The following is a 13,219-nucleotide window of genomic DNA, read 5'->3' as shown; positions in this document are numbered from 1 at the left end:
TTGGTCACTTTTGCCGACTAAAACAGTTTAGTCGCCGAATACAAGGTTTTTAGCGACTAAAAGGCAGTTTAGTCACCGAATCTGGGGGTTTTTAGCGACTAAAGGTAGTTTAGTCGCCGAATGTGACAGTTTTTGGCTACTAAAATAATTTAGTCGCCAAAAGTGATGGTTTTGGCGACTAACAAACAAATTGGTCGCCAATTGTAGGTGTTTTGCCGACTAAAAACATATTGGTCGCTGAAAGTGAAGCTTTTTGGCTACCAAAAAAAAATTAGTAGCTAAAAACTGAGTATTGGCGACTAAAATTCAGTTTAGTAGCCAAAAGGTGATGTTTTTGGCGACTAAAAACAGGTTTAGTCGCCAAAAGTGCATATTTTTAATTGGAACTAATTTTTTTAGCGACAAAAAAATCATTAGTAGCCCAAAATAATAGAATTGGCGACTAAATAATGGTTTTAGTCGCCAAAAGTGGCCTAAATTTTTTTTTAATAAAAAATTTATTTTTTACATAATTTATATTTAATAAAAATAATTATATTTATGTAATTAGTTTGTATTAATACCGATTAATATACTATATAAATAATATATATTGCATATACATTCATGTGATGTTATAGTGGCATAATGGAGGGAGTGTTTGGTTAAAGATTTAGAATGTGAAAGGGTTAGTGGTTCGAAACTTAGCAAATGCAAAGAAATAAGGTTTTTTTTTTTTCACGGAATACCTTTGGCGACTAAAATTAGTCGTTGCCAAAAGTGTTGCTTTGGGCGACTAATGACTTTGGCCGGCGATTCATGGCTATCGACGACTAAAATATCAGTCGCTGAATGTATAATTTTCGAAAGTGTAATTCACTATTGGCGACCATCACTTTCGTCGCTGAAACACCTGTTTTTGGCGACTAAAATTTGTTTAGTCGCCAATACCTCTGCCGACTAAGTATTGGCGACAAAATGGGCGACTAAAAAATTTAGTCGCTGAATCTAAAAAATCTACTTTTGGCAACTAAAGAGAGACTTTTGGCGACTAAAAATTTAGTCGCCAAAGGTGATTTTTGTTGTAGTGTTTTATAGATCATGAACTCTATTATTGGCGTTTTGATTTACTTATAACTTTCTTTCCTACTAATCCAAACAAGCTCTTGGATAATCCTCCCAGTTATCACTTGAAATATAAATAAAACTTTGGACGGTGGTGCCGGAATTAGCATTTCAACGAACAAGTTAGTCTCTGTAGGAAGGTGAGTGTTTTTTTTTATTTTTTGAGGTTATCACTGCTGGAAAATCCACTTTTAGCAGCGTTTAAAAAACGCCGCTAAAAGCACTAAAAACGTCGCTATTTCTTTTTGTGATATTTAGTACCAAACGCCGACGACGCGGCCGTTGCTATAATTTTATGGCGTTTGAAAAACGTCGTTATAATAGTATAGGCGGTGTTTTTAAAAATGCCGCCAAATGTCCTACCCTAGTTGTACTATGACGTCACTATGACATTTAGCGACGTTTTTGAAAACACCGTCATAGACATTCATATATTTTAAAAATCTGGGATATAGTCACGTTTTTTAAACGCCGCCATAGCCTTTTTTTTAATTTTTAAATTGTGCTAATTTTATATGGTTGAACAAAAAAAATACCTGTCAAACAATTATCAAGAACTAATAATTGATGTTTATTAAAATAATAAATAAACTAAGCTTGAAAACAAAATTAAAAATAAGAAACAATACATTGCATACCTAAGAATAGAAACAATTCAGACTTTAAATACATCAATTAAAATCAAAATGGTCAAGAAGTGTAATTTGCCCAAAAAAATTAAAAAGGAATAGAAAGCACACTAATATGGCTTATAATATTAAAAATACCACTTGTCTTCCAACTATATCCAAAGATGAGCCTAAACTATATGCAACAGATGATACATTTGGAACCATACAGTACGCTATAATCCAATTAAACAAGATAAAAAGAATTAGAGGGGGAAAAAAATAAAAGAACAAGAACAAATAAAAAAAACTTCATCATATTCCCTCCAATGGCTTTTTCCCTCTCCTCTCACATAAATTCTACATGTAGCAACTTCATATCTATCATGATGATCATTCAGACTTAAATAGCTTCTCACAATCAAATAGAGTTAGGTTTCAAATTAATTTTTATAACATAGAAGAAGCCCTCTGTGAGGAGTTTGCAGCTTATTTCTATGTTCCACCATAAAATTGATTGAAAGTTGGGGAGATTTTTCCTGGACACTCAAGTCTCTACGAGTTATTATGACCTAATGTGACAACAATCATAATACTCACAAATTACGACCTCAAGAATTAGTGATTAGAATAACAATATCATGCGTCGAGCCTGCTACATCACATCAATAAACAAATGTTACTTCAGTGGATTTTTTCAGAATGCAGGCAGCAATACTTATATCACATATCAATAAAAATAGCAACGTAGGTGTCATTTCAGAATGCAGCATAACATAAAAGGAAAGTACTTTCCCCTCTCTCTGTAGACAGTGAGGCCAAATGAAGCCCAAGCTTACTTATATAAATTCCAAGGCACAAACAGAAAAATATGCACAAAATCTAGTCATTGGGCCCTAGCAGTGTTGAATGGGATACAAAGCACAAAATACAAAGAACACACATCACACCTTGACCTGCAAGTAAAATTTATTAAGATTCCTCACTATTTTCAATTTTCAAGAGCTAATGTCCATTACATTGACATTGGCACTATAAAACAGTTGATTCATTATCGTTGCCCCAATTTTAGGGCTGATAATGAAGCTAAAACCCTAACCTAAAGTAGCCGCAATCAAACTTTTGCATAGAGAAATATTTCACAAACCATACAACATAATTGAATTTCCTATTTCTAAATTCAGTGGTCCTAAGATCTAATGGGTAGTGAATAAAAAAATACATACGAAAATTATATAGAATAACGTGTTGAGTTGTGAGCCTATCACTTTAAAATCAAAAATCCGTCAAGGTGACTTTTACTTATAAAAATGTCATTGTCATGTCATTTTGGTTGATTTCTGTAAAAATAATTTTACCAAAAAATAGTAGTTTAATTTGTAACTGATCCTGATAGTGAAATCTAACCAGAAGACAATGTTGAAGAAACATTAGCAAACAGTTAGATTCATGAGAGAGAGAGAGAGAGAGCGGGGTATATTCACATTAATGAAAAATGGTTAGAAAAAAGAAAATAAATGGCATACTGTTAACTGTTGGAGAGTGACCGGGTAATCTGAAAGGTATTTAACGGCAAGAGTGATGATGAATCCTCGCCCAGTATCATCAAATCTATCATATTATCTGAAATTAGATCGTCATTTAGCTCTTCACTTATATCATTTAGCAAAACATCAGCTATATCTTTTGCAACTTCTGATCTGCCTCTGTTCTTCGTTTTCGCTTCGATGATTTTATGTACTAATTCAACCATTTTCTTCTTTGCCTGAAACAACCCATCTTCAAATTTATTATTAATTTCTCATAATAGTGTAAAATAAGAAAAATAAAGAAATTAATTTCTCATAATGAGTGATAAAGGACCAAAAACAGAAACATAAAAAACACTTACTTTTCCTGTTCAATTCTAGAATCAAGAGGTGCTCAATGAGAAATGCATTGGATAATCTGAAATAACATATGGGTGGGTCATATTTACTCTTCAACTATGAATCTCAACTTGCAAAGACATATGATGACACTAACAGAAACAATATCCATAAAAATGCCTCATTAGGCATTCGGTGCCAAGTATCCAAGGATATAATCAATGGTAAAAATACAATACAATACAACATTGCCAACAAGACTTCAACCTTATCCTCATTTCCCTTATAATGGTGTTAGGTGTCCAATGATATAATCAATGGTGAAAATACAATACAATACAACACAACAAAACTTAACCCTTATCCTCAGTTTCTTTATAATTGAGAACAACAAAAAAAAAAACAATTAAACCACAAAAAGCCACTGGCCACACTTCAATTAGGAGTTGGAATGTTTTTCCCAAATGCTGCATCAGTGGACGCATGAAGGGAAGTCAAATCTTAATGACCTACTGGATACTGCTACAGGCCACTAACAATATATTTTAATGCATCGAGAGCTAATAATAATCAAACTCAAAAGATAGTAACCATAATTCCCCCTTTTTTGGTGCTCTGGATCATACTTGAATCTTGCACCTTCTTCTAGTGGGGAAAAAATCAGGTTTGCGCCACGGTTTGTTTCTATACTTTTACAGAATAACATTGGCATCCCACATATCATATCCATTCATTTTTGTCTCTTTTTCAAGAGACTATCCACATAAATGCCTCACCAAGAAAAAAAACAAATTACCTCCTCTAGTGGAGGAGAATAAAGAGGACTCCACTAGATTCAAACACCTAGACACAACATCCTCTAAAGCAAAATTGATGACTGCATTTACCAAAGTACCATTCTAGAGAAGGGCTTTGGAGGTCCTTGTATCTCTTATAATTGGTTTCAAAATAATGCAGTAAAAGTAGTTTCAAAGGTTTCTGTATTTGGCAGTTCCAATATGGGTTAATGAAAATTAAGAAAGAACTTTTTTGCGTTCTCTGAAAATATGTCTTTGGCTGCTTCAATATAGCGATCCCGGGTTTACCCTTGTTGTACAGTGATCCGGACATGTGTCCGTGGATGTTGGTAGTTGTTTATTATTTTGTTTACATCCTTTCTTACTTTGTATTTGAGTTATAGGATGTGTTGGGCGGGTTTGTTACAGGTTGGTTGAGTTTAGAAACCAAAACTAGTTGCCCAGATTTTGGCCTGGGCGCTCGAGCGGGGAATACACCCATCCAGTTTTTCCTGTGCAGTGTTGTACGCTCGAGCGTGGGATTGGCCGCTCGAGCGTGGGATTGGCCGCTCGAGCGGGGTTGTGTGAGTACCGCTCGAGCGGGGAGTTGGAAGCTCGAGCGGAGACCTGGTTCTGTCGAGATGCTGGGAGAGTGTATCCGGCGCTCGAGCGGGAGTTTGGCCGCTCGAGCGGGAGTCTGTGAGTGACGCTCGAGCGGGGTGTTTTACGCTCGAGCGGAAGACTGGGTTTAAGTTTCGAAGTTGTGACTTTTCAAATCACTTTTTCACTTTCTCTTCTCTCTCTTACTTTCCAAAATCACCATTGTTGAGCCTCTCACTCTAGACTCTACCTTCTCTCTAGGTTTTGATCTAGTAGGAGTGATTTGCTCACCTTTGGCCTTTACAAAAAGGTTGTTGATCGTCGAGGGCTTCATTTTAATCTGAAAATCTCGGGTTTTGGAGCACGTTTGGTTTTGTCATCTTCTCCTTTGGGACTCCGAATTTGAGGTAGGGATATCCTACTCCTCTCTATGGGTTTTGTCTTTAAATTTTGGTATTTTGAGATGTTGGGCTCTGTTTGGTAATTTTGTGAAAGTTTGGGGCTTTTGTGTAATTTTACAAAAGTTGGAGTTTTATTCATAATAAACCTAGATGCATGTTTGGCATAGAAAAATGGAATGATTGTTGAATCATTGATGAAAATGGAACCTAAGGGTTGAAATGTTAATTATGGGAATTGACCTAATTACATTGTTTAATTAATTGGGATAATTAATTGAGAAGAATGAAGAAATGAAATGTTGATTGAATATCCATTGTGCATTTATTTTCTGTTTAGAAATAACTGCTTTGGGCTATCGGTGGAGGATAGTCGTGATTGTTGTAGACAATGCATGATGATTAGGCAAACTGAAACTAATCAATGAAATGTGTCATGGAACTTGACGATTGATAGAATACATTAATTGTATGTATTGGGTGATTGTATATAGAACCAATGTGTTTATATACGTTATGTGTAGATGAGGAGATAGGGGATGTACTCCGCGGTTTAGGGGAAGATAGGGGATGTACCTCTAAACCGGATAGTGTTGGGAGAAGATAGGGGATGAACTCCGTAGACACAGCTCATATGCTTGTCTAGAGAAGTGAAGATAGAGCTTATATGCTTATCTTAGTAAAGTGTGGATACAGCTTATATGCTTATCTGTGAATGTGGGATATTGTTGTTATACATATCTGTTATAGAATGTGGATATAGCTTATTTGCTTATCTGAGAATGTGGATATTGTTGTTATACATATCTGTTGAGCATGTGGGTAGTGCTTATATGCCTATCTGTTGAAAAAGGGGAAAAGAAAAGTAATTGAGACTTGTAAGTCGTTTGACGTAAATATATGATTTATGTGATTGTATCAGTGTTGACCATCTATCAATTGCTAATATTTTAGTCATTGTCCATGGTTGGTTTAGTGTGTTTCTACTGGGCTGTGGCTCACCCTATATGGGAATATCATTTTCAGGTGCAGGAAGCATGCCACCTCCAAGGACATAGCTGGGAGGCTAGTGGCGGACATACTATTGTCGCTTAACTTTTAATGTATTACATGTAACTTCAAGCCTAGGGTTTAATGTGTAAACGAGTTAGTACTCTTCTGTTGTAACCAAGTGTTAACTTGGAAAGCTGTAAGCCCGTAGGGCATGTTGTTTTGATGTTAACATGTAATACTTATGTAATGGAACTCTAAGGAATAAAGGAATGTGGTTAGTTTATTTGTCAATGCATGTCTTATTTGATGGGTTTAATGTTATTATTCTGAGGGCGTTACATTCAATGGCTTCAGGAATGGAAAGATCACCATCAATACATGCATCACGTAGAACAGAGAAGACAACTTCACGTGCTCTCTTTGCACCTGTAAAAAAAATAAACTAGAAAATAAGACCAGGAAACAAGAGAAATAGGCTCTATTTTGTATTCATAATAATTTCAATCTGCAATCAAAATTGGCTCCTCCAAGATTTTCAAGATATTATCACAAAATAAAGTATAAAATTGATAGATAACTAATTAAACCAACCTAAGTAAAAAGTCTCTGGAAATGCATAACCATCAGTGTTGAACATCACCTGCAAATTGAATTATAGTGAAAATGAAAATTGGTATGAAATTAATAAACAGAGGACAAATCAGGCCAAACCCAGGGGTGTGCACGTGCGCGCACACATACACACAAAAAAGCACAGTTCATTTATAGGACATTGTGACACAATCTAAAAGCCCGAATTGTCAAATAAAGATCACATAAATGGATGCCCACCAAAAATAAATAACTTTGAATTTTTATTTAATATGGGAGTGAGTCAGAAGCAGATGGATTCTTATAAAGAGTTATCTAGTTAGTTATTTTTAGGTTCTTGAAAAAGCCTTGACTCTTATAGAATTTAAACAGGAATAGCTAAATGATGAATAAAAATTGGAAGGAAATTCAAAAGAGCCTTGAGTATTGCAGCACGTCCACCTACAGTTCGCATTCTGCTATTATTATCCTCTACCTTCCGTCAACCTTATGATTTTAAACAAATTAATCTAAGTTCAACACAAAAGGGTAAAAATGTTTAATTATGACCTCTAAACTTGAGAAATTTATCGTGCCAGATTTTACCAGTTTTTTAATTTTCTTTATCTTTTTATGAGATTTCTTTACTAAATAAGCAGTCATTTCTTCCAATATTTCATCAAGTGCATGTGTTCTGTTCTCACCTTCTTTATTGGAGCTAGCTCTAGAAGTTCTTTGACAGATGATATCATCCCATGAACACTAAGCTTTGGAATAGCCAACCTAAAATCAAGGTAAACCTAAAGATTGAATGCATTGCTTTGTTAGAGAACTAGCAAGTTTAACATCAAAGATAGACATCCCAACGTATTGTTCATTGTAATCTTCAATATCTTACCTGAGAATAAACGGAGGCTAGATATGATGCTTCCTTTGAAAATGGATAGGATGCATGTAAAAGTAGTAAGCGGCACTTAGAGAATCTCTTGTCCTCAAGAAGGGTGCGGAGATGCAAGGGATTGGAGAGTCTTAAATCCAAATCTTTATCTCCAAAATTGATGCGAGGAAAGAATGAACGAAAAAATGTAGTCAATAAAGAGTCAAAGTCAAACAAGCACTACAAAAAGAGAAAACAGATTTGCCTTAATTCTTTGTTTGATCTATCACAATAGGACAGGTGAAAAATAAATAAGTTGATATCTTGAAACATCTAGCCTATACCAAACTTGTAAAAGCATTCCAAGTTATTATTTTCTTCTTCCAAATGTCTCAGCAATCAAACACATCAAATGAAACCACTTAACAATCGTAAACGCATGGTATCTAAAATATTGTAAAGCAAAAAACATAACAAACTAAAACAAAATCTGGAAGGATATGACTTTAACTTTCCGATAAATGTTTCAGTGAAAGTGTCCAATGTCCAGGTAGATCCATCTGGCCTCCCCTAAATAATGAATAAATAATATTAACAATAAAAACAGAAAAGAAAAGAAAATTCCAGATAATAATAGTTCATAGCCTTTGATAATAAGAGAATTACAGATAGTGAGTAGATTCTCACGTACACAAGCCTGAAGTTACTCCTGACAAGAAAATATTTTCTCTTCAGTGCCCTAGAAAATGTCTACCGGTTCTCATTTTTTGTTCCCAATCAAGCACCAAAGCACTTGGGCCCAACTACACTCCCAATTGATGTTCATACTATATTGATTAATTTTTACTGTGAGACAAGAGGACTGCATTTATGTCGGATGCTAGTTGCTCATAACATAGAACTGTGCTCCAGAAGAAGTATTTCTCAATTCCTCCGCTTCTTCCTCTCTCTCAATACCATCAACCACTTCATACTCAGGTTTTCCATTTATTTCATGCAATTATTCTTCAACAAAATCATTCTATTGGAATATTTATTAAAGTATTAATGCAAGTAGAATGCCCTCATCACTAAATGATCCCAAATGATGAATATTCAAATTAACTGTATATTAGACATAACAAATCTTCATGTTCAACATAGAATTTGTTACAGTAATCAAACTTGGGATGGAATGTGATCATTAATCAACCGCTTCATTTCTATTTTGGAAAGTGGCAAAGAAGGCAAAAGCTAGAAATCTAATGCCAGTGACTAAATTTTCAGATGAACATCAAATCAAATGAGAAAGCCAATTACAATATCTTCTAATGAAAATGGTAGTATCATGAGCATTACATTTTTTGTAGATTTAACCTATAAAATTATTTTTGCATTAATTAATGCCGATCCCAGCATAAAATTTTAGTTTTACCAATAGTTAGTCTAACCAAGTGTGAAATGCATTTGCAATGGAAAAGATACATTCATAATAATTAAATACGCTATAAATATAACATGTATAACTATGTCTACCCAGAGGGAAAGATTGAACGAATCTCACTTCATCAAGAATCTTCTCAGCCAGATGCTCGATTCTCAATATTCTACCAACCACCGGTGCAAAATTCCTATGCCATTAAATGTCATGCATTTTGTCAAACTCAATTCCATCATCAATGAGTACTACAGCGATTCTTGCAGCCTTGAAGCATATTGAGCTTATGGATTACAATTCATTGCCCTTGCGGTATTTCTGAATGCCATCCAAGGATAACTCAGTTCCATACAGTCCAGCAATATCCCTTATACCTCTCCGAAAAACACAAACGAGTGCTGTCAGAATGAAAGCCCTACACATAAATTTTCATAACAATCCAGCAAACATGTTAAAGAATCTTCATCTGTAATTGCCAAATGGGTTGAAACCAAATACATTCACAATGAGGTAGAGAAAGCTCGCCAACGTTGATCCGTGGGTTTTTTAGATAAGCCTCAAAGGTGAGGTAACTGACATCCTTTATCAGGGGCTCTTAAAAAAACATAATATGCTGTTACTATAAGTTTGCTTCGCTTCTTCAAGCTCCACCCCTTACTAACTAACTAATTTGACAAACTTAAACTCTCAAAACTTGACCCTCCATGCGATTACTGGAAATTCCTAGGAAAATAATAAATTAAATTTCAACTCTTAACTCCTACAATTCATGTTCTTTTTGTTTCAACAAGCAAAAAAACTCCATGATTTAAAAAATAATAATAAAATAATTTCAAATTAGCCAAAACTTATTGGCTGCTAGATTCTTGGCTATTTGGGAGCCAAAATCATGAGAAACCTAACATCATATTTTAATAAATTTCTTTTCCTGTATTTCCTTCTAACAAAGTAGAGCAATAATTTAAATTCAACCCTAGTTTCTTTACATCTACATTTTCCCAACAACCAAACAAAGACTGCATAAGTATAAAAATGCTCTCAAAAGACAGGACTCTCACCATAGAATGCCCCCGTGCAGTCTTGAGAAGAGAAAGTGGAAGTTGAAATAAAAACAACCAAATCAATAAAAAATGATACGACAGATCTCCAAAGTACACCAAAACAAACCACATCATTAAAAAATGATACCAGAGATCTCCAATGATACCACTTGCCTCTTATCTCATACCACACACACAGCCACACAGAGAGAGACAGAGTGCACAGAGATGGCTGCACAGTGGTGAGGTGGTGGTTGGAGTGAAACACAGATAAGAATATGAAAAATGAAAAAATATATATATTGGAAAAGAGCATTAAGCAATTTTGCTCCCCTAAATTAGTTCCAGCACAACACCACATGCCTAAATAATGCATCAGCTTCACACACTCTTATTTTTGAATTAAGGGTTTCTGTTAATGTCGTACTACAAGGACCACAGGGATTTATGAGGAAACATGTATTTTAGAATGAAAATCTCATATCTAAAAGGCTATTGTTTTGAATGAAAATTTTTAATGAGGAAAGACTATATATTTTCGAATGAGAAATTTCAAATCTCAAACAAATATTTTCGAATGAGAAATTTCAAATCATAAACATATATTTTTTAATGAGAAATCTCAGATCTGAAACATGTGTTTTTGAATAAGAAATTCCAGATCTCAAACATATTTTTGAATGAGAAATCTTAGATCCGAAACATATGTTTTTGAATAAGAAATCTCAAATCTCAAACATATTTTTGAATGAGAAATCTCACATCTGAAACATATATTTTTGAATGAGAAATCTCAGATCTGAAATCTTAAACTTATGTAAACCCTAGGTGAAGAATAGACGGAAGGAAAAGCTTGAGAGAGAGAGAGAGAGAGAGAGAGAGAGAGAGAGAGAGAGAGAGAATACGAAATTGAGAGATAGTGAATCACATTGCGGTGCTCACCTTAGTCAACGGTGGTGATGGTGGTGGCGGTGGAGCTTCGAAATCGAGAGAGAGAGAACTTCGAAATCGAAATCAATTTGAGATTGGATCTGAGATAAAACCGAGCTGAAGAAGGTTGAATCTTAATCTCTGAGACTGAAGGGTTTAGAGAGAGAGAGAGAGATCGAGTGAGTGAGAGGTTTGAGGGATTGGTTTCTCTGAGACTGAGAAGGTTTCCCAGATTCAAAATGAGGGCCTGAAGAGAGAGACAGTGAGAACGGTTCTGATTCTCACAGAGCTAAGAGAGAGGGAGGAATAACATTGTAACACATGTGAAGGCATTTGAAAAACGACTTCTATCCCTTAAACGGTACCGTCTTAATTAAAATAAAAGGTGACGTTTATAAAACGTCGTTAAAGGTTAGAAACAGTGGTGTTTAAAAAAACGTTGCTAAATAAACGCCGTTAAATTCTGCATTTCCTGTAGTGTAAGGTTCTTTTTCACATATCTCCTTCTTGAGCTTTCCTTCTCCTTTTATATCGTTATTATTCTTCTTGATATTTTCTCTTTTTAACCTAGCCCTCCATCATTACTTTGTCAATGCCGATCTCCTTATCATATTCTTATTAAATGATTTTATTTAAAAGAAAGGTCAATTCGGATTCGTCTGACCTAGTGAAGCCGAATTTCCCGATGCACTCGGCTCAACCTTATGGTTCATGTACCTTTTACTTGGAATATTCTCTCTATTGTTGTGCATACTCGGCAATTGGGTTTTATTCGGCCCATCTCAGATGGGCTTGGATATACTGTTTGCCATTCTTGGTAATCGTCTTCTCGACCCTTATAATTGCCCCTCGAGCACCGGGACAACTCTTATGCTGAATGGGCTTCGTGCTCGGCTCCCGCTAGGCTAACCTCGTACAGATATATTTCACTAATCGTAATTTGTTCCTAGAAAAGTGAGCATGTAATAGACACGCTATCACACCTGACATAATGGATGGGACCCAATGGGGGATATGTAAAGCTTCCCGCCCCTTTGTCTCCTGGCTCTTTATTTATTGTGATTCAAAAAATCCACCGCCTCTTCCCCTTTACTTCTGAAAAGACTTCATTCTTCCATCCTTTCAGTTTTTATCACTTGATTATAACTGTAGCAGCCCTCATTTGTTTAGAAACTCCTCATTTTAATCTTGTAAGTCTTATGAACCCTCATTTTCATTTTTTTTTTGTGCTTTTTCTGTTGAATTTTTGACTTTGCTCCACTACCGGTCCACCTTTTTTGCTTTTGGTCTGTCCACCCTTCAATATCTCCATGGCAAACTATTTGAAAGCCTTACTCTCTGAGAGTAAAGTCACTCCTTTTTTCCATCATTATTCTATTCCCGACGACGTTCAAATAGAGCTCGTTGCAGACACAGTAATGGATATGGAGATGATGAATAGTGATACCATAGTGTTTCCATTGCTAGCCATTGCTGAAAATGGAGTGCGATTTCCCATGCACCCATTTCTTTGAAATTTTCTCCGTTATTGGGGGTTAATTTCTTCAAAATCGAATGTCAATTTTTACCGAATAATCATAGATATCATAGCACTCAACTGCCGATTGCAGATTAATCTGGGCATTCCTACTATTCGGCATTACTACGCCCTTGCTAAATCATCTGGGCGGCTAGGACGATTCTTTCTTAGGGCCAAGGATACGGATCACTAGCTGGTGACCATGCTTGCCAATTTATGTAAGAAGGTGGACAATGTCATGGTCCTAGTAAGTGGAAATTTGGAATTCGGCACGGATGAGGATCGTTCAGATCTGATTCCTAGACAAAAAGGGGAACCAGGTGGCTGAGTAACTCAACAGTCATTTTTAATCCTATTCGACTCTCAATGTATTAACAATTTTATTTCCTTACAAGTAACGATCTAAAGAAGCCAATTGCTTCAGAGGACAAAACTGTCTTGGCCCAAGTTAAAACTGCTCTCGAGTATACTAACCTGGAGAATCTCAAAAGGCAAGGCCGTACTGCGCATATTCTTCTC

The 13,219-nt window shown here is 35.5% G+C and overlaps 1 protein-coding gene across 1 annotated transcript; it reads right to left on the bottom strand.

Moving 5' to 3' along the window:
- Positions 1-3,789: 3,789 nt before the first annotated feature.
- LOC114270979 (protein fluG-like) lies at positions 3,790-12,343 on the bottom strand. The gene is made up of 8 exons (XM_082871809.1): positions 12,318-12,343; positions 9,507-9,626; positions 9,338-9,404; positions 7,816-8,034; positions 7,622-7,717; positions 6,939-6,987; positions 6,687-6,773; positions 3,790-4,639 (listed from the first exon to the last, which is right to left on the bottom strand). The coding sequence occupies exons 1-8, from the start codon at positions 12,341-12,343 to the stop codon at positions 4,584-4,586; spliced, it is 720 nt and encodes a 239-aa protein (XP_082727935.1). The 3' UTR covers positions 3,790-4,583.
- Positions 12,344-13,219: the final 876 nt, after the last annotated feature.

Source organism: Camellia sinensis, chromosome 5 (genome assembly GCF_055761805.1).
Source record: "Camellia sinensis isolate YWXY chromosome 5, ASM5576180v1, whole genome shotgun sequence".
Lineage (NCBI taxonomy): Eukaryota > Viridiplantae > Streptophyta > Magnoliopsida > Ericales > Theaceae > Camellia > Camellia sinensis.
The sequence above is the reverse complement of the archived record's forward strand: the minus strand, read 5'-3'. Positions and strand labels throughout refer to the sequence as shown.

What these genes read in the sequence shown, in the direction of transcription:
- LOC114270979 (XM_082871809.1), bottom strand. Translation starts at nt 12,343, where the DNA reads ATGAGGGCTGCTACAGTTATAATCAA. An exon ending in TACCGCAAGGGCAATGAATT is followed by an intron (nt 9,405 to 9,506) that starts GTAATCCATAAG and finishes TTAATGGCATAG; the next exon opens with GAATTTTGCACCGGTGGTTG. An exon ending in TCCAGAGACTTTTTACTTAG is followed by an intron (nt 6,774 to 6,938) that starts GTTGGTTTAATT and finishes TTTTTTTTACAG; the next exon opens with GTGCAAAGAGAGCACGTGAA.